Source organism: Dipodomys merriami, unplaced genomic scaffold, assembly GCF_024711535.1.
Source record: "Dipodomys merriami isolate MVZ:Mamm:240054 unplaced genomic scaffold, mDipMer1.0.p SCAF_22, whole genome shotgun sequence".
Taxonomy (NCBI): domain Eukaryota; kingdom Metazoa; phylum Chordata; class Mammalia; order Rodentia; family Heteromyidae; genus Dipodomys; species Dipodomys merriami.
The window spans coordinates 17,668,626-17,694,181 of NW_027203604.1; the positions used below are offsets into that span (position 1 = coordinate 17,668,626).

At 49.2% G+C, this 25,556-nt stretch overlaps 1 protein-coding gene across 1 annotated transcript in view; it reads left to right on the forward strand.

Annotated features, from left to right (window-relative positions):
- Positions 1-19,779, forward strand: part of Grid2ip (Grid2 interacting protein) — a 38,759-nt gene extending 18,980 nt beyond the window's left edge. Inside the window, exons 5-22 of the mRNA XM_070033735.1 lie at positions 2,154-2,223; positions 2,661-2,755; positions 3,027-3,210; positions 6,179-6,333; positions 7,610-7,750; positions 7,915-8,012; positions 8,235-8,352; positions 10,235-10,590; positions 10,930-11,346; positions 13,653-13,740; positions 14,524-14,601; positions 15,368-15,564; positions 15,847-16,002; positions 16,114-16,200; positions 17,120-17,249; positions 17,339-17,457; positions 19,099-19,263; positions 19,425-19,779. Coding sequence (XP_069889836.1) covers positions 2,154-2,223; positions 2,661-2,755; positions 3,027-3,210; positions 6,179-6,333; positions 7,610-7,750; positions 7,915-8,012; positions 8,235-8,352; positions 10,235-10,590; positions 10,930-11,346; positions 13,653-13,740; positions 14,524-14,601; positions 15,368-15,564; positions 15,847-16,002; positions 16,114-16,200; positions 17,120-17,249; positions 17,339-17,457; positions 19,099-19,263; positions 19,425-19,496 — 2,726 coding nt within the window. The 3' untranslated portion in view covers positions 19,497-19,779. The remainder of the gene's footprint in view (positions 1-2,153; positions 2,224-2,660; positions 2,756-3,026; positions 3,211-6,178; positions 6,334-7,609; positions 7,751-7,914; positions 8,013-8,234; positions 8,353-10,234; positions 10,591-10,929; positions 11,347-13,652; positions 13,741-14,523; positions 14,602-15,367; positions 15,565-15,846; positions 16,003-16,113; positions 16,201-17,119; positions 17,250-17,338; positions 17,458-19,098; positions 19,264-19,424) is intronic.
- The last annotated feature ends 5,777 nt before the right edge of the window (positions 19,780-25,556 follow it).

A 25,556-nucleotide genomic window follows, 5' to 3' on the forward strand; every position in this document is an offset into this window, starting at 1 on the left:
ACTGGGGCTTGAACTCAGGGCCTGGACACTGTCCCTGTGCTCTTCAGCTCAAGGTGAGCGCTCTACCACTTGAGCCACAGCACCACTTCTGGTTTTCTAGTGGTTTATTGGAGATAAGAGTCTCATGGACTTTCCTGCCTGGGCTGGCTTTGAACCGTGATCCTCAGATCCCAGCCTCCTGAGTAGCTAGGATTACAGGCGTGAGCCACCAGTGCCTAGCTCCTTGAGCTTCTTTTGCTCAAGGCTAGCACTCTACCACTTGAGCCACAGTTGTACTTCCTGCTTTCTGTGGTTAATTAGAGATAAGAGTCTCTCAGACTTTTCTGCCTCAACTTCCTGAGTAGCTAGGATTACAAGTGTGAGCCATCAGTGCCTGGCCTGGCAGATATATAGATAGATGTATGTATGTATGTATATATGTGTATATATATACATATATACACATATATATGTATATATATACTGCATATGTATATATACTATATATGTATATATAGCATATACAATATATTGTATATACAGTATATTTTACAGTATTGTAATATATACAATTTATGTATCTATCTATCTATCTATCTATCTATCTATCTATCTATCTATCTATATACAGGTTGTTCATCCACTCCGCCCTCCTAACACCTGCTCAGGTAGCAATCTCATGTAGCCTGTTTTCCAAGGGTCTCAAAGCCTACCTAGGAGGCTTCAGGTCAGAGGCCTGGGTTGAGGCATCTCTTCTCCAAGTTTACCCAAAGCCAAGTGAACCTTGTGGTTCATCCAGACTTTTCCTTGTCCACAGGAGAGGCTGGGGACATTTTCTTGGCTCTGAAGTCAGTCAGGACAGAGCCGGGGTCTGCCCACAACCCTCTATGTATGACCTGGGAACTTGTCAGAAAGCCTTTGAGGCCTCCATGTAGCCTCCGCCCGCCCCTTCTCACACTCAGCCTGACCCTGCTAGATCCTGGGAACTGAGGTCTTGAAGAAGGCAGAGCCTTCTTAAGGAGGAATCTTCTTTTCCTCTCCCTGTAGTGAATACAGAGGGAGGAAGCAGTACTCATCTTCAGAAACCTCTCCTGGCCCTAAATTGAACCCTCCATCCTTGAACCATCACACAGAGCATGGGGTGGGCTCTGTCCTGCATCTTGCTCTCCCCCCACCCCCATTCTAGGAAGGCTACACTGGATTAGTCACCCTATGAGACCCCATACTTGTGGGGCTTGAACTCTGGGCCTGGGCGCTGTCCCTGAGCTCTTCAGCTTAAAGCTAGCTCTCTACCACTTGAACCACACTGCCAGTTTTCTGGTGGTTTATTGGAGATAAGAGTCTCAAAGACTTTCCTGGTCTGGTCTGGCTTTGAACTGTAATCCTCAGCTCTCAGCCTTCTGAGTAGCTAGGATTACATGCATGAGCCACCAGTGCCCGGCAACCCTCTCCCTCTTTAGGGTGCAAGGCAACAGACTTCTCTCCATCCTACCTTCCCAGGAAGTCATCCCTGATCTCCTTCCTCTCCCCACAGGCCCAAGAGAGAACTCAAATCAGAGAGTGTTTTATTTAGGCATTTATCATTTCTCCTACTTGGTTCCAAATCAGGTTTAGCATAATGACAACTTAAAGGTAGGAAAGAAAAATCCACATCCATAGAAGCCAACTTACCAGATGAAAATTGTGACCTTTGGGAGCACCAGGGCAAAAGTGAGAATTAGCTAGCTGTTCCCAAATAACAGGTGTTATTTTTAGTCATGTGTCAGAGTAATTGCCACTCCAAACTAGGTGGTATATCTCTAATGGTTCATGCATATAATCCAAGCTATTCCAGGTATTTGGGAAGTCAGAAAGAGGAGGATCATGGTCCAAGGCTAGCCCTAGCCAAGTTGGCACAATACTGAAAAACAAACTAAAGGCAAAAATAAAATGGGCTTATTTATTTGCCTAGAAAGTATAAATCCCTGTGTTCAGTCCTCAGTACTGAAAAAAAAAAGAAAGAAAAAAGAAAAAATCTGTATCTACATCTATCCTGATTGGTTGGTTTGCAAATGAAATGTATACTTAGAAGTGAGTCTTTTGCCATCCTTAAATTTGCCGTTGGGGCCATACTGGGCCCACTAGGTTCAGGATGAGGCCTGCCCATCTGACCAGTATAGTCTTCTTTCTTCCAGGCAGCCCAGCTGACAATGCTGCTCTCAAGTCAGGTGACCGGATCCTCTTCCTCAATGGACTGGACATGAGGTCAGAGGCCACTGGGGACACCTGAGCTTAATGATGAGCCATCTCCCAATCCTCCTGCCTCTTGAGGCACCCAGCTGTGGTCCTGATTGTTTCTGGACTCTTGATTCCCCAGCATCTCTCTCTTCATTAGGCTAAGACTTCAGTCCATCCTTCTAACTAGAATGTACCCATGCTGGAGAAACAGAATGGGAGGGGCCATTCATGCCTTACTCTGGAGGGGGAGTTTTGGCCTGGTGATGAACAATAGATCCTTCCAGGCCAGAGGGTAGCCACACACCAAACTTCCCAATACCCAGGGCTTCCCTTCTGAAGGTTAACAAGCAGGACAGGCAAGGCCCTGGCTAGTCCCCATCCAGCTGTGGACGTTCTGTGGCCTAGTGGGGAAGGATGGGAGGACTCACCTGTCAGGGCTTACCTGTGTCATGTCTGTTTGGCAGGAACTGCTCTCATGACAAGGTGGTGTCTATGCTGCAGGGCAGTGGCGCAATGCCCACGCTGGTGGTGGAAGAAGGGATCGTCCCATTTGCCAGTGGTGAGACTCTTATGCCATCACCTATACATACATGATTTATAACTCCAGTGGGGGACCATGCTCTTCCCCCAAATCTACAGCTGCACTTCCCAGGGCTTCCCCTGGGTGGCGCTGTAGAGCCTACAATGCTCCGTGTTGAAACCCTGCTCAGGGCTCTGCCTCTATCCCAGCCCCCAGCTGCAGGCAGTAGGTGTGTGTCCCCATGCATGACACACCTCAGCTGCCAGGGACTCTGGATGACCCATTTTTCCCTTGTCTGTGGTCTCCACAGACTCTGATTCCTTGGACTCCCCCAACCGGTCGTCAGCGCTCACGTCCCTGCAGTGGGTGGCAGAGATCCTGCCTTCCAGCATCCGGGTCCAAGGGAAGACCTTCAGTCAGCAACTGGAGCATCTGCTCACGCCCCCCGAACGCTATGGGGTCTGCCGTGCCCTTGAGAGCTTCTTCCAGCACAGGTGGATGGACAGAACTGTGGTGGGCACCTGTCCTGGATGGGCCCTAAGTCTTAATCCAGGTTCACCATCCTGGTCTCCAGGCCTGGGCCTCCTCAGACTCCTACTCTTGGGGAAGTATTCAAGATTGCAGCAATTGGTACCAAGGGCCCAAGGTGGGGGTTGCTAGGAATGCCCTAACACAAACCCTGGCTGCTGACATGATTCACCATGTGACCGTGGACAAATCATAGTCTCTGTGGAGTGAAGCAGACACAAATGTTTTGTGGACCGGCATGAGAGCCTCACTGTGGAGACTTGCCATGGGCCAGGCCCTTGGGATGGGAGTGGAAGTTTTTTGTTCTATTTTTTTTTGTTTGGTTGGTTTTTTTGGGAGGGGGGATTGTTTTTGGGTTGTTTTTGTTTTTTGTCAGTCATGGGGCTTGAACTCAGGGCCTGAACTCTAGCCCTGAGCTCTTCAGCTCAAGGCTAGTACTCTACCACTTCAACCTCAGTGCCACTTTCAGTTTTCTGGTGGTTAATTGGAAATAAGAGTCTCACAGGGGCTGGGAAGGTGGCTCAGTGGTAGAGTGCTTGCCTTGCATGCATGAGGCCCTGAGTTCAATTCCTTAGTATCACATAAGCAGAAAAAGCTAGAAGTGGCGCTGTGGCTCAAGTGGTAGAGTGCTAGCCTTGAGCTGAAGAGCTGAGGGATAGCATCCAAACCCAGAGTTCAGGCTTCAGGACTCAAAAAAAAAAAAAAAGTCTCTGGGACTCTCCTGCCTGGGCTGGCTTTGAACCGAAATCCTCAGATCTCAGCCTCCTGAATAGGTAGGATTACAGGCATGAGCCACCAGCACCTGGTGTTTTTAATTGTTTTTTGTTTTTTTCCTCCTTATTCCAGTACTGGGGGTTGAACTCGAGGCCTCCTATTCTTACTAGACATTTTTACTCAAGGCTGGTGCTCTACAAATTGACCCACACCTCCACTTCTGGGTTTCTACTGGTTTTTTGGATGATATGGATCTCATAGACTTTTCTGTCCAGGCTGACTTTGGCCTTAATCTTCACTCAGATCTCAGCCTCCTGGGTAACCAGGATTATAGGCATAAGGGTATGAAGCCACTGGTGTCAGCGTGGGGTCTTTCTTTTTGGATCACAATGGTAGCAGGCTATATTCTCCCCCTCCTTACCCCATGGGGTTATTAGCATGTTCTGTGCCAAGTCTCTCTTGAATCGATTCCCTTTTGTTTAAACAGTTATGTTAAACTATGATCCACATACCATATAATTCATTCTTGTAAGCAGACACTTCAATATGCTGTGGTACAATCATCACTATAATCAATTTTAGAACTTCCTGATATCAAAAAGAAACCCTAAGCCAGGCGCTGGTGGCTCACCCCTGTAATCCTAGCTGCTCAGGAGGCTGAGATTTGAGGATTGCAGTTCAAAGCCAGCCTGGGCAGGAAAGTCCATGAGATTCTTATCTCCAGTTAACCACCAGAAAACCAGAAGTGGTGCTGTGGCTCAAGTGGTAGAGTGCTCACCTTGAGCTGAAGAGCTGAGGGACAGCACCCAGGCCCAGAGTTCAAGCCCCAGGACTGACAGAAAGAAACCCTAGCCAATGACTCACACTTGTAATCCTAGCTACTCAGAAGGCCAAAATCCAGAGGAACAGGTTTGAAGCCAGACTAGGAAGAAAAGTCTTCAAGATTACATCTCCAAAATGCCTGACATCAAGCAACTACTTTTTGTATCGATAGCTTTTCCTATTCTGGCCTTTCATATAACTTGGAATCATATGGTGTGTGAGCTTTTGTGTCTAGTCTTTTTGTACTTAGCATATGTGTGTATGTGTGTATGTATATATATATATATATATATATATATATATATATATATATATGTACGTATGTGCATTTTTTGTGTCAGTATTGTGGCTTAATTTGTGGCCTGGGTGCTGTCCCTGAGCTTATTTGCTCAAGGATACCACTGTACCATGAGCCACAGCTCCACTTCTGGCTTTTTTGGTAATTAATTAGAGATAAGAGTCACATGGACTTTTCCTGCCCAGTCTGTCTTTGAACTGGAATCCTCCTCAGATCTCAGCCTCCTGAGTAGCTGGGATTACAGGTGTGAGCCATTACTGCCTGGCTTGTATAAGTTATTTTAACATTCATAAATTTTGATGTGCACCTCACTTCTTTGTATTTTCGGTTGTATAGATTCACCACATTTTGTTGATCCATTGGTCCAGTGGTGGACTGTTTCTCTTTTTCATCCCCTTTTGGCTGTCCCTGAACATTTTTGCTCAAGACTAGCACTCAATCATTTGAGCCACAGCTCTACTTCCAGATTTTTTGGTAGTTAATTGCAGCTAAGAGTCTCAAAGGCTTTCCTGCCCGGGTTGGCTTCAAACTGAGATTCTTCTATCTCAGCCTCCTAAAAAGCTAGGATTTCAGGCATGAGCCACCAGCACACCATGAGAGGTGCTATTTTTTTTTCTTCAGTTGTAGGGCTTGAACTCAGGGCCTGGGTGCTGTCCCTGAGCCTCTTGGTGCTCAAGGCTAGCACTCTACCAATTGAGCCACAGCGCCACTCTGGTTTTTGAGTGGTTAATTGGAGATAAGAATCTCACAGGGACTTTTCTGCACTGGCTGGCCTTGAACTGCGATCCCCAGACCTCAGCCTCTTGAGTAACTAGGATAACAGGCATTAGCCACCGGCACCCAGCAGTAGATGCTATTTTTGCCCCTACTTTTCAGAAACTGACCCAGAGAAGTTAAATAACTTGAAAAAGGTTCCTTAGCTGGTAAGTGGCAGAGAAGGTCGGAATATGAGTAGCCTGTGCCTTGGATTCTGCCGGCTCTGTCTTTTGAGGTTGGGGGTTCTGGCATGAGTTGAATTCTGTGGCTTGGAAGTGCCATCCTTGCTCACCAATAGGGGGAGCTAATGAGTAACAAATCCCTCATCCTGTGCTCTCTCCTAGGAATATAGACACCCTCATCGTTGATGTCTACCCTGTGCTGGACACACCTGCCAAGCAGGTGCTTTGGCAATTCATCTATCAGTTACTGACCTATGAAGAACAGGAACTCTGTCAGGAGAAGATTGCATGCTTCCTGGGATACACAGCTATGACAGGTAAGCATCTGCCCAGTCTAGCAGATGAACAGACACCTGTTCTTCCTTATGAGGTTGAACAACTGCTGCTCTAAGCCCCACCCACTCATATATGCCTGAGTGCCAAGCAAACGCATACTCCCACCTTGACTTTCATGCAGTATATCCACATTCCTCAGGACTTTGGACCCCCTGCCTAACTGCCTAGGGTCCCAGATTGGACATGCACAAAGTGGGAAGGATCTCAACTGTCCTTTGATCCCTAGGAAGAAGAACTTTGTACCCAGATCAAGAAATGGGTAGCTAGGTGTCTGTGTCTCACACCTGTAATCCTAGCTACCAGGAGACTGAGATCTGAGGGTTGAGATTCAAAGCCAGCCATGGCAGATAAGTCTCTTTGAGACTCCATCTTCAAAATAACCAATAAAAGGCCAGACTAGAAGCTAGGAGCTGGGAGCTCATGCCTGAATCCTAGCTACTCAGGAGGCTGAGGTATAAAGATCTGTGGTCTGAAGCCAGCCCAGGCAGGAAAGTCCATGAGCCTCTTCAATAAATTACCAAAAAAGCCAAATGTGATTGCTGTGGCTCAAATGGTGGTGCACTAGCCTTGAGCAAAAAAAAAAAAAAAAAAAAAAAAAAAACAGGGAGCTGGGAGACAGTGGCCGTAATCCTAGCTACTCAGAAAGCTTCGATCTGATGATCCAAGTTCAACCAAAGCTAGCTGGGGCAGAAAAGTCCCTGTGAGATTTTTTTTGGGGGGGTCCGGTCGTGGGGCCTGAACTCTGGGTCTGGGCGTTGTCCCTCAGCTCTTCAGCTCAAGGCTAGCTCTACCACTTTTTTCTTTTTGCTTATGTGGTGCTGAGGAATTGAACCCAGGGCCTCAGGCATGCAAGGCAAGCGCTCTGCCACTGAGCCACCTTCCCAGCCCCTCCCTGTGAGATTTTTATCTCCAATTAACCACATAAAAACCAGAAGTGGAGCTGTAGCTCAGCGTGGTAGAGTGCTAGCCTTGAGCCAAAGGGAGTAGGGACAGCATCCACGCCCTGAGTTCAAGACCCAGAACTGGCACAACACATGAAAATCAAAAGCCAGGCTAGAAGCATGGCTCAAATGATAGAGTGCCAAATGAACAAGCAGAGCAAGCATGAAGCCTTGAGTTCAAGCCTCAGGGCTTCCCCTAGACATTTGCCCTATAGACAAACAGAGAAGGCTCCCTGGCACAAATGTCTACCTTCGCTGTCCTTGCTTGTGGAGGCTGAACATGGGCCTCTGTCTCCCCTGCATGTCCTAATAGCAGAGCCTGAGTCTGACCTAGATCTGGAGCCAGAACCCACGCCAGAGCCCACACCAGAGCCCCAGCCACGGAGCTCCCTGAGGGCCTCTTCCATGTGCCGCCGCAGTCTCCGCTCCCAGGGCCTGGAAGCCAGCCTCAGCTGCGGTAAGACCCCCCAGATGGAAAGGCTGGGACTGGGTGATCCCTTTCTACATTGGGTGAGATGAGCACTCACAGAGACTGGAAGGCAAAGCTCCCTCCTGGAGCTGCAAGGTCTGAGCCTGAGAGCTCAGATAGGGTCTCTAGATCTCCATGACAACCTCCAGCAGGTCCCAGTGAATGCCCAGAGCTGCCTCTTCCTCTGATCCCAGGAGAGCGCCAGGCAGGTGATGGCACCTCCCTCCCTGAGACCCCCAATCCCAAGATGGTAAGACTTTGTCTCTGCCTTACAGGGTGGGAGGGGGTCAGAGGAGGGTGGGAAATGGGTGGCCCATAGGACATGACCCAGGAGACCCCAGACCAACACACCTCAGTGGCTACTTCTGGTGGGGGCAGACTGCCATACCCATCCTCTGAAGCCCTTTTGGGGTCCTGGGGGGGGCAGTGGGAATGGGCTAGCCTCACCCTACCCCCACTATCCTTACCTCAGATGTCAGCCGTCTATGCAGAGCTTGAGTCTCGACTAAACAGCAGCTTCAAAGGAAAGATGGGGACTATGTCCACATCCCGGGCCTCTCCGCCAGGCCCCAGCCTGACCAGCACAGCAGGTAGGGGGGCTCAGCTAGCCTCATGTCCAGGATGGGTGCCTTGACTGGATATCTGTCTGGGTGTTGTCCTCACTCCCAGGTACACCCTCTTGTGGGGAATTCTAGAATCCTCTGGACATTGGGACATGAAGGTCAGGCTTGCTTTAATCCTTCCTTCACTCCTGTCATCCTCAGCTCCACTGAGCATCTGGAAAAGCAGAGGACTTCTTCCTAAGAAGTCCTGAAGTCCGCACATGGATTTTGCTTAAAACATTGCTTCTCTGGGGTTAGAAGGCAGGACTAGGGTCTGGATAGTAGTGTACTCCTATAATCTTAGCTACTTAGGAGGCACAGAGAGGAAGTTTGAAGTTTTAAGCCAGCCCAGGCAAAAAGGTAGCAAGACTCTTATCTCAAAACAAGTCAGGCTGGGAAGGTAGCTCAGTGGTAGAACGCTTGCCTGGCATGCATAAGGCCCTGGGTTTGATTCCTCACCACCACATAAGCAGAAAAAGCCGGAAGTGGTGCTGTGGCTCAAGTGGTAGGGTGCTAGCCTTGAGCTGAAGAGCTGAGGGACAGTGCCCAGGCCCAGAATTCAGGCCCCAAAACCAACAAAAAAAATTCCGGCATAAAGGTACAAGCCTGTGGTAGCTACTTGGGAAGCAGAGGTAGGAGGAGCATGGTCTGGGCTAAAGTGAGAGACCCTACCTTAAAAACATGAACAATGGCAGAGGGAAGGGATAGTAGGAGAAAAACAAAGGAGGTGGTAACAATGTTCAACAAGAAAGGTACTCATTATCTTACACATGTAACTGTAACCCCTCTGTATAGCATCTTTACAATAACATTCAAAAAAATAAATAATAAATAAATAAATTAATTAATTAAAAAAATAAAGCAAAAGGACTGGAGGGGTGTAGCTCAAAAGTGCTTGCTAGGCAAGTGCAAGGCCCCGAGTTCAATCCTCAGTACTGCACAAAAGTGGAGACAGAACTCCTAGGAGATGTGTCTGTGTGCCCAAAACTTGCTGGGTAGAGGAAATGTCTCATGACCCTAAACTGGGGCCTAGAAGATGCTTTTTAAAGCTATACCACTGGTTTGTAATCCTAGCTACTCAGAAGGCTGAGAACTGAGGAGCATAGTTCAAAGCCAGCCCAGGCAGGCAAATCTGAGTGACTCATATCTCCAATTAACCAGCAAAATGCCAGAAGTGGAGATGTAGTTCAAGTGGTAGGTTGCTAGCCTTGAGTGAAAAAAAGCCAAGCAAGAGTTCAAGGCTCAGGTTGGAGACATGGCTCAGGTGGTAGAGCACCATCCACTGAGCAAAAGCAAGCATCAGCTAGTGAGTTTAAGTCCCAGTCTTAAACAAAAAACAAAAACCACAAGGCTCTGAGTTCAAGACCAAGTACCAACACACAAGAACAGAAAAAGTAGCCAGGGTAATTCATACCTGTCATCCTAACTCCTCAGGAGGCTGAGATCTGAGGATTGCAATCCAAAGCCAGCTCAAGCAGAAAAGTGAGACTCTCATCTCCAATTAACTACCTGAAAAACTAGAAGTGGAACTGTGGTTCAAAGCAAAAAAAAGGAACAGCACCCAGGCCCTGAGTTCAAGCCCCATGATGCCACACACACACAAAAATGTATTTTTCAGCCCTTCAAGTTGTGTTTGGTGGGTGCTAGATGGGACCCCAAGGAACTTTTTTCTGGGCTCAATTGGGGTTCCCTGCCATCCTGCCTCTAGTCATCCTTCCTTATGGAAGAAGCTGGGGAGCAAGTCAGGGTCTCCCAGTTCTGTACCTAGACAGCGATCAGGGACACACAGCCCTCAGGGACCACCCCTCCTGCTTGCACATGGAATCAGATGCTGGCTGAAAGTGGTCCCCTTGCCCTGTCCTCCACCCAGGACCCAGGACTCTATCCACCATCTCATGGCCAAGCGAGCGGCTTCTGTCTTCCCCCTGCTACGACCCACTGTGCACTGGAGGCCTGGCATCCCCCAGCAGCTCCGAGTCTCACCCTTACGCCAGCCTGGACAGCAGCAGGGCACCCTCCCCACAGCCAAGCCCTGGGCCAGTCCACCCGGACAGTCCCCCGAGCCCTGACCCTGCACGATCGTCCAGCCGCAGGAAGCTCTTCACCTTCTCGCGGCCCATGCGTAGCCGGGACACCGACCGCTTTCTGGATGTGCTGAGCGAGCAGCTGGGTCCCCGGGTCACGATTGTGGATGACTTCCTGACCCCTGAGAATGACTATGAAGAGGTGGGTATGGAGGTGGGGAGGGGGAAAGCAGGTGGGGAGGGAGGCAAGGTGGGGAGCACTGCAAAGGGAACAGCAGCAGCCCCAGGTCCCTTCCCATGCCTTCCTCAGACCGACCCTTCACATGTCTGTCCTAGAGTATATCTCAGGCAACCCTACTCCCTAGCCAGAGATATCCCACTCTGCTCCAAGCAACCCTACATTTTCTCAGGCCAGCCTCCCAGCCTCAGGCAAACCCACAGGATTGTCCCAAGGCTCTCTGACCCAGGCTGTCCCACTTGCCCACCTGTTCTGGTCTGTCTGGGAACATAGCCTTCCTCTTACTTGTTCTCCATGGACCAGATGAGTTTCCATGACGACCAGGGCAGCTTTGTGACCAACGAACGGAGCAGCGCCAGCGACTGTATCAGCAGCAGCGAGGAAGGCAGCTCCCTGACCTACTCCTCCATCTCTGACCACATCCCTCCACCCCCGCTCAGCCCCCCGCCGCCACCACCTCTGCCTTTCCATGACCCCAAGCCCAGCTCCCGTGCCTCTGATGGTCCCCGGGGACCCCCCCAGGCACTGGCCAAACCTCTCACCCAACACAATCACCCAATCCCACCACCTCCCCCACCACCTCTGCCCCCACCTGTTCCCTGTGCACCTCCCATGCTGTCTCGAGGCCTGGGTCACAGACGAAGTGAGACCAGCCACATGAGTGTCAAGCGCTTGCGGTGGGAGCAGGTGGAGAATTCAGAAGGCACCATCTGGGGTCAGGTAGGTGACATGGGGCCCCCGGCGCTTCGCAGAGGTGGGTGGCCCAGGCAACCAAGATAAGACACACCCTCCCAGTCTTTTTCTGCATGAGCTAGGCCATTCCTCGGTCATCTCTGCCCTGAACAGGGGAAAGGAAGCCCACATCAAGGACATGCCCACCTTTGGGGAGGACAGTGCACCCATGGAAGTCAGTCTGTGTTCCTAAGCCAAAGTCATACTGAGGGCATCTAGAAATGCCATCTATCCAGCTGGAGGCTGGGCTAGTTCTCAGACCTTCTTAAAAGGGGGGATGGTGTTGAGCATGGTAACTCATGCCTGTGATTCCTGATACTCAGAGGCAGAGGTAGAATCATCATGATCTGAGGCTACTTGGGAAGTTAGTAGGTAATCCTATCTTTAAAACAAAGCAAATGAGCCGAGCGCCTGAAGCTCCTGCCTGTAATCCTAACTACTAAGGAGGCTGAGATCTGAGGATTGTGGTTCAAAGCCATCCCAGGCAAGAAAATCTGTGAGTCTCTTATCTCCAATAAAACCACCAGAAAACCAGAAGTGGCGCTGTGACTCAAGTGGTAGAGCACTGGCCTTAAGCTGAAGAGCTGAGGACAGTGCCCAGGCCCAGAGTTCAAGCCCCATGACTGACAAAAAAAAAAAACAAACAAACCCAAAATACAAAAACAGCAAAGGAAATGGCCGGGCACTGGTGGCTCACCTCTGGAATCCTAGCTACTTAGGAGGCTGAGATCTGAGGATCGCAGTTGGAAGGCAGCCAGGGCAAGAAAATCCATGAGTCTCTTCTCTCCAATAAACTACTCAGAAAAAAACCAAAACTGTAAGTGGTGCTGTGGCTCAAGTGGTAGAGTACTAGCCTTGAGCAAAAGAACCTCAGGGATAGCACCCAAGCCCAGAGTTTAAGCCCCAGGACCTGAGCCAAAAAAAAAAAAAAAGGCAAAAAGGCTGGGGATTGGCTCAAGGAGGAAAACAAAGTTGAGGCCCAGACTTCAGTTGTCAGTACTGGAAGAGGAAAAAAAAAAAAAAGACATCTTGTAGCCAGATGTGATAGTACACATTTGTAATTCCAACACTCAGGAGGCCAAGCTAGGAAGATCATGAGTCTTAAGACAGTTTAAGCTACAATACTAAGTCCCTGTCTCAAAAAGAAAAAAATCAAGCCAGGCGGCTCACACCTGTAACTCTAGCTACTCAGGAGGCTGAGATCTGAGGATCATGGTTCTGTGAGACTCTTATCTCCAATAAGCCACCAGAAAACCAGAAGTGGTGCTGTGGCTCAAGTGGTAGAGTTCTAGCCTTGAGTTGAGGAGCTGAGGGACAGTGTCCAGGCCCAGAGTTCAAGCCCCATGACTGACCAAAAAAAAAAAAAAAATCAAACCAAGCTGGGTGCTGATGGCTCACGCCTGTATTCCTAGTTACAAAGGAGGCTCAGATCTGAGGATCTTGGTTCAAAGTCAGCCTAGGTAGAAAAGTCCACAAGACTCTATCTCCAATTATCCAGCAAAATGCCGGTGTGGAGGTATGGCTCCAACAGTATAGTACCAGCTGTGAGTACCAAAGCCAAGTGAGAGCATGAGGCCCTAAGTTCAAGCCCCAGTACTCCATCCTTCCACTTTCATGCTTGAATCTCCTCCTGAGCATCACTGTCAATATATACTTGAACACCTTCAGTGATGGAGTACTCACTACCTGTTGAGGGCTCACTGGACAATCTTTTTATGTACTGGGGCTTGAACTCAGGGCTTCAAGCTCTTGCTTCGCTTTTATGCTCAGAGCTAGCCCTGTATCACTTGAGCCACACCTCTACTTCCACTTGTTGTTGTTGTTGTTGTTTTGGAGTGTGTGTGTGTGTGTGTGTGTGTGTGTGTGTGTGTGTGTGTGTGTGTGTGTCCTGGGCACTGCCCCCAAGCTTTTGTGTTCAAAACTAGTGCTCTACCATTTAAACACACCTCCCCTTCCAGTTTTTTTGCTGATTAAATGTAGATAGGACTGTCTTGGGCTTTTCTACTCGGGTTGGCTTGGAATCTTGATCCTCAGATCTTACCCCCTTGAGTAGGTAGGATTACAGACATGAGCCACTGGCATGTGGCTTGAATGTCTATACAGTACTACTGACTGAAATGGAAGACAACTCCTCACCTGATAACTTGGATGATTTAGCTGCTGCAGTCTCCTACTGCTCTTGGATTCATCCCCAAGCCTATTGGATCTTTCCCTCTGAGAATGGGTGTGGCCAGGAAGGTCAGTCCAGCTGTGAACGTGTCTCCTACTTTGAACTTTCCCATGCTCCCTTGCAGCTTGGGGAGGACTCTGATTATGATAAACTGAGCGACATGGTGAAATACCTTGATCTGGAACTCCACTTTGGCACCCAGAAACCTGCAAGTGAGTGGCCTGATGGCTTGGCGGCAGGGGTGGGGGGAGGGGAAGGAGGGGGAAGGCCTACCTCCTGCCTTCTGTGTTGTCATCAGAGACTCTACCCTAAGGTCTGATGGACTGTCATTTATCCAATGTATCTAAAAACTTTCAAGCCCTGGGTTAGTTTCCCCCCCACACCCCATCTCAAAGTAGAGATAATAATAGTTGCCATTTACTATAAACTCACCAAATTCCAGGTACTCTGACTTCTATGTGAATCCCTTGACAACACTACTAAGTACATCAAACGATCACCTCCACTTTCTAAGGAGGAAACAGAGAGGCTAGGTAATTTGCTCTAAGTCACACAGCCCAGAATAGGGTAAAATGGACCATCTGTTCTAGCCTCCCTCTTCCACAGTCCCTTTCTGAAAATCTGGTAATGAGTGGTTAGGTGAGACTCCAAGCAGCCAGAGTCCTGGTTACCTATGGCAGGTAGTCCCAGGATGGAGAAGAAAGAGGAACTATGTGAAGTGTTGAGAGATGTGACTTTTCATTGCTCTGCCAGCTTAGTCCAGACAGGCCAGAGGAGAGAGTGCAATTGGGGGAAGGGGAGGGACATATGGCACAGGCCAAGTGCATTGGACTGAACCTGGGAATGAGGAGAGTAGGGATGCTTGGAGCTGATTTAGTCAAGGTGGTGCCTGTGGAGAGGGGTCTGCTGAGGTTGAATGTGTGGTCATACTTCTCCTGGTAGACCCAGCCCTACCCACCTTCAGCCCCTATTAAGTTATCCATTTTCTCTTCCAGAGCCAGTTCCCCGGCCTGAACCCTTCAGGAAGAAGGAAGTGGTAGAGATCCTGTCCCACAAGAAGGCCTACAACACCTGTAAGGGGCCAGAGACCCCTGGGGATTCTAAAGGTGGACAGTGGCCTTCCTTCTGGGTCACAGTCTTAGGCAAGGGCCCAGGCCCTCGCCACCTAGTTAGCTGAAGGAAAGCTGCCAGGTCCTACAGCTAATAAGATCCCAGCTGGATGCAGGTGCCAGACTTGGTATCATGCTTTATTGGCCAATCCCTCAATTCTCGTCTTGCCTCTAACCACGTTCTCTACTCTGCTTCTCAGACCCCGCCCCAGTTCCTTGTTTTGCACTCATGGGTTTCTGTCCTCGAAGACCCGTTCCTCATTGTTTAATCTGCACTCAAAGATCCTTTCCATCAGTGGAACCAAACAGGCTCCGTCCCCTAAGGGGCTCCTCTCAGGCCCCGCCCACTTCCTAATCCCAGACCCCATCCAATAGTTTATGGCCCAATTTTATAGGTCCGCCCATTCTTCGGGCTCCGCCCCTAGCTCATCCTCCTGACCTCGCCCACCCCTAGTTAATCACCACTACCATCACCTCCCCACCCCCGGCTCCGCCCAATAGCATGTGGCCAATCTTGATGCCCCACCCCCTCCCACCCCCGTTCCTAGTCCTGCTCCAACCCCGCCCACCAAGCACCGTGCCCCAATTTATTTCACGACAACGCAGCTCACCTCATTCCTCAGTCTCCACCCAATAGAGTGCTTGCTAATCTTGAAGCCCCGCCTCATGCGCCTGGCCCCGCCCCCGCCTGGCCCCGCCCCCAAGCTCTTCCTCGCGGCTTCACCCTCAGCCATCCTCCTGGCGCATCTGAAGCTGAGCCCCGCGGAGCTGCGGCAGGTGCTCATGAGCATGGAGCCCCGACGCCTGGAGCCCGCGCACTTGGCACAGCTGCTGCTCTTCGCACCCGACGCCGACGAGGAGCAGCGCTACCAGGCTTTCCGCGAGGCGCCCGGCCGCCTCAGTGAACCTGACCAGTTCGTCCTGCAGGTCCCTCAGCCGTGTCCTCCACCCCCAAGGCCAAGGCCCGTCTCCCTTAGGGCTCCCACTGTAGCTGGGGCGTGGGGCCTGCTTCTGCCTCTCTGACCCAGTTTGACTCCTCAACGGCCATTTCCCCCTGAGGTCAATGTTGATGGCACGTCAGTGTCTAGGGAGCCTGCTTACTTTCCCCTACTCGACTCAAGCTGAGAGCTGGCCCTTCCCCTAAGCTTTGGTGGGGCAGAGGGTCCCCTGGTGGGAGATGGATGAATCCCCACCCTGCTTTCGTGGCAGATGCTGTCTGTTCCCGAATACAAGACCCGCCTGCGCAGCCTCCACTTCCAGGCCACCCTCCAAGAGAAGACAGAGGAGATCCGAGGCAGCCTCGAGTGCTTACGACAGGCATCCCTGGAGCTCAAAAACAGCCGGAAACTCGCCAAGATATTAGAGGTCAGGAGACATCCCCTTCCTGACAGCCTAACCTTCTGTCCTCTGGTACTTGCCACCTGAGCGCAGGTGGGTGGGTACTTGGGCACCACTAGCCCACTTTATTCCCCACAGTTTGTCTTGGCCATGGGCAACTATCTCAACGATGGACAACCCAAGACCAACAAGACCACCGGCTTCAAGATTAACTTTCTAACGGAGGTGAGGGTCAGGCAGCAGTAATTTGCCATACCTCCTAGGCTAGGAAGGCAAACCTGAGTTGTGACAGAGGGGAGGAGAGAACATGAGCCAGGAGGAGATTTAAGCAAGGCCCTGGTGGCTCTCACCTCTTATCCTAGCTATTCAGAAGGATGAGACATGGGGGAATCATGGTTCAAAGCAAGCCTGGGCAGAAGAGTCCAGGAGATTCCATCCCCAGTGAACTAACAAAATGCTGGTCTGGAGCTGTGGCACAGTGGTAGAGTATCAGCTATGAGCAAGAAAGCTGAGCAAGGGCTGGGAAGGTGGCTCAGTGGTAGAGCGCTTGCCTTGCATGCCTGAGGCCCTGGGTTCGATTCCTCAGCACCACATATGCAAAAAGAAAAAAAAAGCCGGAAGTGGCGCTGTGGCTCAAGTGGTAGAGCGCTAGCCTTGAGCTGAAGAGCTGAGGGACAGCACCCAGGCCCAGAGTTCAGGCCCCATGAGCGGACCAAGAAAGCTGAGCAAGAATTCAAGCCCCATCCCAGCAAAAGAAAATGGACCTAGAAACATTGTAGATTTATTCAAGATTTGAATAACTACTTAATAACAAAAATATTCTTTTTAAAAATAGAGGGGCTGGGAATGTAACCTCCTGGTAGAGTGCTTGCTTAGCATGCATGAAGCCTTGGGTTCCATTCCTTAGTACCACATAAACAGACAAAGCTGGAAGTGGCACTGTGGCTCAAGTGGTAGAATGATAGCTTTGCACAAAAGAAGCTCAGGGACAGTGCCCAGGTCCTGAGTTCAAGCCCCAGGACTGGCAAAAAAAAAAAATCCAACATAGAGAATTAAGGCCAACCATATAGGGAGGAAAAGTTGAGGCCATGTTCCCAGGCATCTGATGAGTCCTGAAGGAAGATGTGTTTTGGGTCACTTGCAGCTGAACTCCACCAAGACAGTGGATGGGAAGTCCACCTTCCTGCACATCCTTGCCAAATCGCTGAGCCAGCACTTCCCAGAACTCCTGGGTTTTGCTCAGGACCTGCCCACTGTGCCTCTAGCAGCCAAAGGTAGGCTTGGGTGCAAGACTAGGAAAGCAGATGCTTGCTGTCCTGGCCTTAAATGTGTCCTAATGAGGCTTCCATCCTCTTCCTTACAGTGAACCAACGGGCCCTGACCGGTGACCTGGCTGACCTCCATGGCACCATAAGTGAGATACAGATGGCCTGCCAGAACATGGCTCCATCTAGTGAGGACAGGTTTGCTGTGGTCATGACTGTATCCTCTGAACCAAAGAGAGACTTCCAGAGCCTCATTGAGCCAATACTACAGCTTGTACAAAATGTTCCTTGCTCCATCCCCTTTCATTTCACATAATACCTCAATGTTTGCTAATGAAATCAAGCTATTCAGATGAGGCCCCCTCATTCTAGCATCCATCAGTCCAGGGGTGTCCGCTTGCTTATATAGACTTGGAAATCTCCAGAGCAATGATAGAAGATCTCTCTACAGAGGCACTTGAGTTGGTCCATCAAACAGGCTGAGGCCCAGATCTTGACTCAGTAGCTTACCAGCTATGGGATTTCACGTGTGCCACTTATACCTCTTTGAGCCCAGTCTTCTCATTAGTACAGAGTGGTCTTGAGAATTCCATATGGAATGGCTCATGGCCATCTCATATTGTAAAATTCAGTCCATTTCCAAGAGTTCTCAAAGTCTCAACAATTCCAACATTGGTCAAGTGTCTAAATCTGGAGTCTCTATGAAACCCCAGGGCATTCTTGTAGCTGGGAAACCCTGTAAAGTCAAAAAGAAGTTATAAGCCAGGCACCAGTGGCTTACGCCTGTAATCCTAGCGACTCAGGAGGCTGAGATCTGAGGATTGTGGCTCAAAGCCAGCCCAGGCAGGAAAGTTTGTGAGACTCGTATCTCCAGTTAACCACCAGAAAACAGGAAGTGGCGCTGTGGATCAAGTGGTAGAGTGCTAACTTTGAGCTGTATTGCTGAGGGACAGTGCCCAGGTCCAGAGCTCAAACCCCACGATCGACAAACAAACAAACAAAAGAAGCTACATACTCTCACCATACAATAGCACAAAAGTCAACCTTTCCACTCTTGAAGGGAAAAATGCAGAACTAGAAAAGAAGAATAGTACCAAAGCAAAACCAAACACAGTAAGGCAGAAATCATATCCTGTAGCTCTATCTATGGCATCCAGGGTAGCTGGTGGCAGATAGCAAGTAGAAAGACAAGAAAGGACCAAAGGCAACATACCCCTAGGGACCCACCCTTGTGACCTATTTCCTCCATTTCCTAAAGTTTCCATAACCCTTCAAAATAGTGTCACCAGCTGGGAACACTTTAAGTTATCTGATTTGCTCATAGTTGGAGCTTCACCACTTGAACCATACCAGTCCTGCTTTTTGCTAGTTAGTTGGAGATGGAGACTAAAAATTTTTCCTGCCTTTCTGACTTTTTGTGTTGAACAAATTATATGTTTCCAGGACTTCCTCCTGTCCTAAGTACTGGTAATTCATAGAGAAACCAAGCTTGACCTTGGAGGACAGAAAATGTACCTGTGAAAAAACTTCAGGCTGGGCACCGGTGGCTTGCACCTGTAATCCTAGCTACTCAGGAGAAAAGAAGGAAGGAAGGAAGAGAGACATAGAGAAAGGAAGAAAATAAAAGCAAGCATGGAGTCAGATATGGTGCTATACACTATAACCCCAATTACTAGAGAGACATAGCCCTGCCTGGGACTGACTTCCAAGTTCCAAGGTGAGTTTAGTGGGCAGGGGTGGGCCTGTAAGGCCTCAGGCAAAGCAGGAAGGGAGAGCTCAGACTGGGGTCCCAGCCTGGCAGGAGAGGATCAGTAGTCATCTAGTGGTGGCTGTTTCCTTAACCTATGCCCTGCTCTAGTCCTTCCTGGAGACAGCCCAGCCTGCATTGCGGGCGCTGGATGGGCTTCAGCGCGAAGCTATGGAGGAGCTGGGCAAGGCACTGGCCTTCTTTGGGGAAGATTCCAAAGCCACGACATCGGAGGCCTTCTTTGGCATCTTTGCTGAGTTCATGAGCAAGTTCGAGGTGAGCCAAGGTGATGGCTGAAGGTGCCCCCTAGAGAAGGTGGGACCCAATATCATACAAGGGTTTTGTCCCCTTTTCTGGTCATCAAGCTGAGCTCTGGGGGTGGGAGGCAGGGAGGGTGGCAAAGCCTTGACCACCCCCTTCCATTGTGCACCCACCAGAGAGCGCTCAGCGACCTGCAGGCTGGCGAGGGCCCTCGCAGCTCCGGAATGACTTCACCCCTAGCCTGGTGACAGCTACCATGAAGAATCCTCTGCATGGAGGCAGACACAGGAGCGGGCCCCACCCCAGGGCAGCCAGGATGCTGTGGAGGTCGAGGTCAAGGGCACAGATTGTATAGCAAAGGGAGGTGGGGGGGAGCCTGAGCGCAGCCTGTCTACCTCAACCCCAGCCTCCTCCACCCATCCTCCACCCAGGCCCGGACTCCAGGGCAGCAGGAATGGTGGCAGCCAAGCCCACTCTATGCTTTCCTGGGCTTCCTGAATCTTCTTTCTCTCTGTGGAGCCATTAAATAAAGTGTTGCTGTGCACCCTGTGTGGGTGGATTGCAAAGCAGGTCAATGTCTGCTGTCTGGCAAGAGGATCATTGGCACTAAGGATATTCCCATGGGCCTCAATGAAGACGGATACCATGGGTTTGTCCCACTAAGCCAACAATCAGAAGGCCTGGGAGGGGGTGCTTACCCCCTTAAAGGGCAGTACAAAGGAAGTTAGGCAGGAAGAATGGAGTGACCCAAATGCCTAGGTGACTGATCTTAGAAATGGCAATTGACGGCAGTGAGGGACAGGAAGAGAGGTGCCTCCATCCTCAGAATCTCAGCTTCCTGAGTAGCTAGGATTGCAATGTGAGACACCAACACCCAGCCAGAATTGCCATTTAATCCAGTAGACAAAGTTGATCTCATTTAAGTGATCACTTTCGCAAGTGAAGGGGTTGGGAATGAACTACAGGTCCTCCAGATTGTGAAAGAAAAGGATAAGAGCTAGGTGGCGGGGGACAGAATTGGGTGGCTGATTGATAGCTTTCTCATCCAGATGTTAACAGCAGTCCTTGGCACAGATCATAAGCCCAGGGCAAGTTCAGAAGCAGACACACAATCTGGGATGGAGGAGGGATTCTGAGGCTGCTTTAAATGTCTGGAGATAGAGATGGGAGTTAGCTGGATGCAGCAGGTGGAGCAGCGGAGCAGCAAGCAAGGATTACATACAACTGGTTTTCCCTGCTCTGGTTGGCAGATCCTTGCAACGACTTCCTAACTTCTTCCCTTCACATTTATTCCATGGAAGTCTGAAATGGACGTTCAGCCTCTTCTTGTCCCCATTAGAGTCAAATGACTAATGTTTCTCCCAGACAGCATTTGGGGCCCATTTGGTCTTTCTCAATCTTCCAGCATTTGTCTCCGAGCCCTTGTGTGTTCTCCCTTTGTTTCTCACTCACACATACCATATAAAAATGTTTAAATGGGGCTGGGAAGGTGGCTCAGTGGTAGAGCGCTTGCCTTGCATGCTCGAGGCCCTGGGTTCGATTCCTCAGCACCACATAAGCAAAAAGAAAAAAGCCGGAAAGTGGCGCTGTGGCTCAAGTGGTAGAGCGCTAGCCTTGAGCTGAAGAGCTGAGGGACAGCGCCCAGGCCCAGAGTTCAGGCCCCACGACCAGACCCAAAAAAAAAAAAAATGTTTAAACGGGGGCTGGGAAGGTGGCTCAGTGGTAGAGTGCTTGCCTTGCATGCATGAGGCCCTGGGTTCGATTCCTCAGCACCACATAAGCAGGGAAAAAAAGCTGGAAGTGGCACTATGGCTCAAGTGGTAGAGCGCTAGCCTTGAGCTGAAGAGCTGAGGGACAGTGCCCAGGCCCAGAATTCAGGCTTATGACCGGACCCCTCCCCACAAAAAATGTTTAAACATGTTAGGCACCTGTAATCCTACCTACTCAGAAGCCTGAGATCTGAGGAGAGTGGTTCAAAGCCAGCCACGGCAGGAAAGTCAACGACTCTCTATCTCCATTAACCACCAACATCAGAAGAATTGGAGTTGTGGCTCAAGTGGTAGAGCACTATCCTTGAGTTAAAAAAAAAAAAAAAACAAAAAACCTCAAGAACAGCGCCCAAGCCCTAAATTCAAGCCCCAGAACTGGCACACACAAAAATCCCCATTTGAGGTCCATAGAGATTATACAGATTCCACCAGGCATGATCCCGAGGCCCAGCGACATCCTTTTGGCATTTTTCTGGAAATTAGAAACACAAGATCCAACCCCTGGATTGCACAGTTTGGAAAGCCAAAGCACTAGCTAGAAATTCTCCCTTATATGCCTTGTATCGGTTAGCTACTTGCCACAGCAATACTTGGTAACAAATTACTCCCTAAGCAAGCTCAGTGCCTTAAAATAACAACCACTTATTGCTTATGAATGTATGGGTCACCTGAACACTTCTGATCTGAGTTGGACACAGAAGGCTCATTGCTGATCTGTAATCAATACATTGACTGAGTGGCTGGGAAGGTGGCTCAGTGGTAGAGTGCTTGCCTTGCATGCCTGAGGCCCTGGGTTCAATTCCTCAGCACCGCATAAGCAAAAAAGAAAAAAGCTGGAAGTGGAGCTGTGGCTCAAGTGGTAGAGCGCTAGCCTTGCGCTGAAGAGCTGAGGGACAGCGCCCAGGCCAGAGTTCAGGCCCCATGACCGGACCCCCCCCAAAAAAATACATTGACTGAGCAGCTTTGCAAACCATGTAAGGAGCTCCTCCACATCTGGAATCCTGGCTGAGAGAGCTTGGGCATTCTGGCTGTGATTACTTGGTCTCCCCCCAATAAGTCACTTACCCACAGGAGAGGAGGCAGAGGAGGCAGAGGAGGCAGAGGTCCTTCCATCTCTTCTACCAAGCATCATCCATTTCTGGCTTTGAAAACAACATTGCACAGGCTGCGCATCCAAGAAGTAGAAGCTCTACTTCTAGCTTTTTGGTGGCTCATTAGAGATAAGGGTCTCACAGACTTTCCTGCCTGAATTGGCTTCAAACTGTGATCCTCAGATCTCAGCCTCCTGAAAGCTAGAATTACAGACTTGAGCCACTATAGCCTCCCTTAGCACGTGTGTGTGTGTGTGTGTGTGTGTGTGTGTGTGTGTGTGTGTGTGTGCACTGAGAGTTTTGAACACAGGGCCCCTGCTTCCTAGGCTAGCACAAAACCACTGAGCCATACCCTCAACCCTATTTTACCCTAATTATTTTTAGGTTTGAGTCTTGTTCTGCCCAGGTAGGTTACCTGAGCCAGGCCACTGTGTACCACAACATCTAACCTTCCCCTCATGGTGACAGTCTGGTGCACTTTGCTTCCCCAGGTTTGTTGGTGCTGTGATCCCCTCAATCTCAGTCTCATGTAGCCTGGATGACAAGCATGCACGTCTGTACCTATGGGTTGAAAAGGGGTCTTAGGAACTTTCCTATCTGGTTTAGCCTCAAACTGTAATCCTCCCAGGTGTGATCAGGAGCTGGTGCCAGCTGGTTTAGCTTAAGAACTTTAAGAGTATCTTCATCAGCATTTTGATGACACTTTAGCAGATATCAGCTTCCTGGATGATGGTGATAGTGCAAATCTGTGGTCCCAACTATCAAGAGAAGGAAAAAATAATCTCAGTTTGAGGATCAAGAACATTAGACCCTAACTCAAAGGAGCCTGGTACTGGTGGCTCATGCCTGTAATCCTAGCTACTCAGAAGGCTGAGATATGAGGCTCACAATTCAAAGCCAGCTGGGGCAGGAAAAGTTGTGAAACACTTATCTCCAATAAAACTACCAGAAAACCGGAAGTGGCGCTTCAGCTCAAGTGGTAGAGCTCTGCCCTTGAGCTGAAGAGCTGAGGGACAGCGCTCAAGCCCAGAGTTCAAGCTCCATGACCGACAAAAAACAAAACAAAACAAAAAAACAACAACAAAGGAGTAGTGGATCATTCCTATGATCCTATAGGATCATCACTATAATCCTATATGAGAGATACTCTGGTGGCTGAGAGTTACACTTCAGTTAGAAGCAGATTGAGCAGAGAAGTTTGAGAGATTATATACAAAATAACCAGCAAAAAACATGGTTGGAGAGATGGCTCAAGTGGTAGAGCACCCGCCTAGCAAACAAACATCCCACTGGCAAAAATATATAAAGCTAAAAGCTAATATTTTACAGAGAAACTATTCTATTGGGTGAGACTTTTCCCCCTTGCATACACATCTATAATCCTTTACAAATGTATCCTTAACCACATCCCCTACCCAGAGCTATTTCTCCATCTGTGTCAAGTACCTGCCTCTTCTGTGACCATCAATCACTAGCCATTGGCGCTTTCTGTCTCTCCTTTCTGTCCTTGAAATACCTTGGTGGCTGTTGGCTTCTCCTTCTGCTTCAGAGCCAATGTCTTCAGATATTATTTGCACCTGCTACCTCTATGGTGCTCCACTTACCAGTGGGCACACTGAAGTCTGCTTTCTCTTCCTCGAACCTATGAGAACCCCAGGATTGGAAGCCAGAGGGAAAGCTTAGTCTCCTTATCTTCTTTGACCTTTTAAGTTGGGACACTATTTACCTTCCCTTAGTAAATTCTCACACACCCCGAGTTCAGCCACTCACGGTGTATCTGCTGATAACTCCACCATCTCATTGGCCCTGCTGCTTCCAGCCACTACATACAACAGGTGCTCTATAACTGACCACTAGATCAAACAAAAAAAATTGCATCAAGGTAGAATGTTACCAAGTTACTCAAGAATATGAACTTCTCCAGGCCAGGTATGGCAGTGCATGCCTGTAATCTGGGCTATGTTGGAGGTGGAGGTGGTAGGTTTGTGTTTTGAGACTGGCTTGGGCCTGTAAAATAAAGCAAAAAAGTCTAGACTCCGGGCACCGGTGGCTCACACCTGTAATCCTATCTACTCAGGAGGCTGAGCTCTGAGGATTGTGGTTCAAAGCCAGCCCAGGCAGGAAAAGTCCATGAAACTCTTATCTTCAATAAACCACTAGAAAACCGGAAGTAGCGCTGTGGCTTAAGTGGTAGAGCACTCACCTTGAGCTGAAGAGTGCAGGGATAGCACCCAAGCCAGAGTTCAAGCCCCACGACCAACCAAAAAAAAAAAAAAGGGGCTAGACTTGTGCCTTAAGTGGTAGAACCAGTGCTCATGCTTGTGTGGCTAATTAGGAGGCTGGGATCTGAGGATTGGGCTTTAAAGCCAGCCCAGAAAAGTCTGCCAGACTCTAGCTCCAATTAATAAGCAAAAAGCTGAGCTGGTTGGTATGGCTCAAGTGGCAGAGCGCCAGCTGTGAGTATACAAGGTGAGTGAGAGTTTTCGGCTCCCTAAGTTCAAGCCCTGGCATTAGCACAAAGAAAGGAACCAAAGCAACAACAAAAAAGAACAGTAGAAATGCTTTGGAATCCTGCAGCTCTTGTAATGGAAGAAATATGATCAAGGGTTTCTCAAATAAGACAAAAAAATCCTAAAACTAGACATGACTTAACATTATAATTGAGAAGATGAAAGAAATGTTTCCAAATTATCAAAATCACCTACACTACATAAAATAGTTTTTTCTAGTCTTTCTGTAGAAAATGTGTTAAAACAAAACAAAACAAAAAAAACCCCAATGTTGCCAGGCTACTCAGAAAGCTGAGATCTAAGAATTGCAGTTTGAAGCCAGTCGGGTCAGAGAAGACACTGTGAGACTCTTACGTCCAATTAACCACTCAAAAACCGGAAATGGCACTGTGGCTCAAGTGATAAAGTGCTAGCCTTGAGCACAAAGACACTCAGGGAGTACCCAGGCCCTCAGTTCAAGCCCCACAACTGACAAAAACCAACCAACAAACCAAAAACCAATGTCATATGAAGCGGTAAAGAATGTCTAGTGACAGAAATACAGGAGGAAGCATTGTAGAAGTGTATATGATCGGGGCTGGGAAGGTGGCTCAGTGGTAGAGCGTTTGCCTTGCATGCATGAGGCCCTGGGTTTGATTCCTCAGCACCACATAAGCAAAAAGAAAAGCCAGAAGTGGCACTGTGGCTCAAGTGGTAGAGCGCTAGCCTTGAGCTGAAGAGCGAAGGGACAGCACCCAGGCCCAGAGTTCAGGCCCCACGACCTGACCAAAAAAAAAAAAAAGAAAGAAAAAAGAAGTGTATATGATCATTAATTAGTCAAATTTCATGTCATTTCCTGGCTTTTGTGCTTTTTATAGTAGGAAGCCCTGAGCAGGACTGGTTCCATTGGCCAGAAGCCAATGTTGTTTCCTGGACCCTATTGGGCCCACACTCTAAAT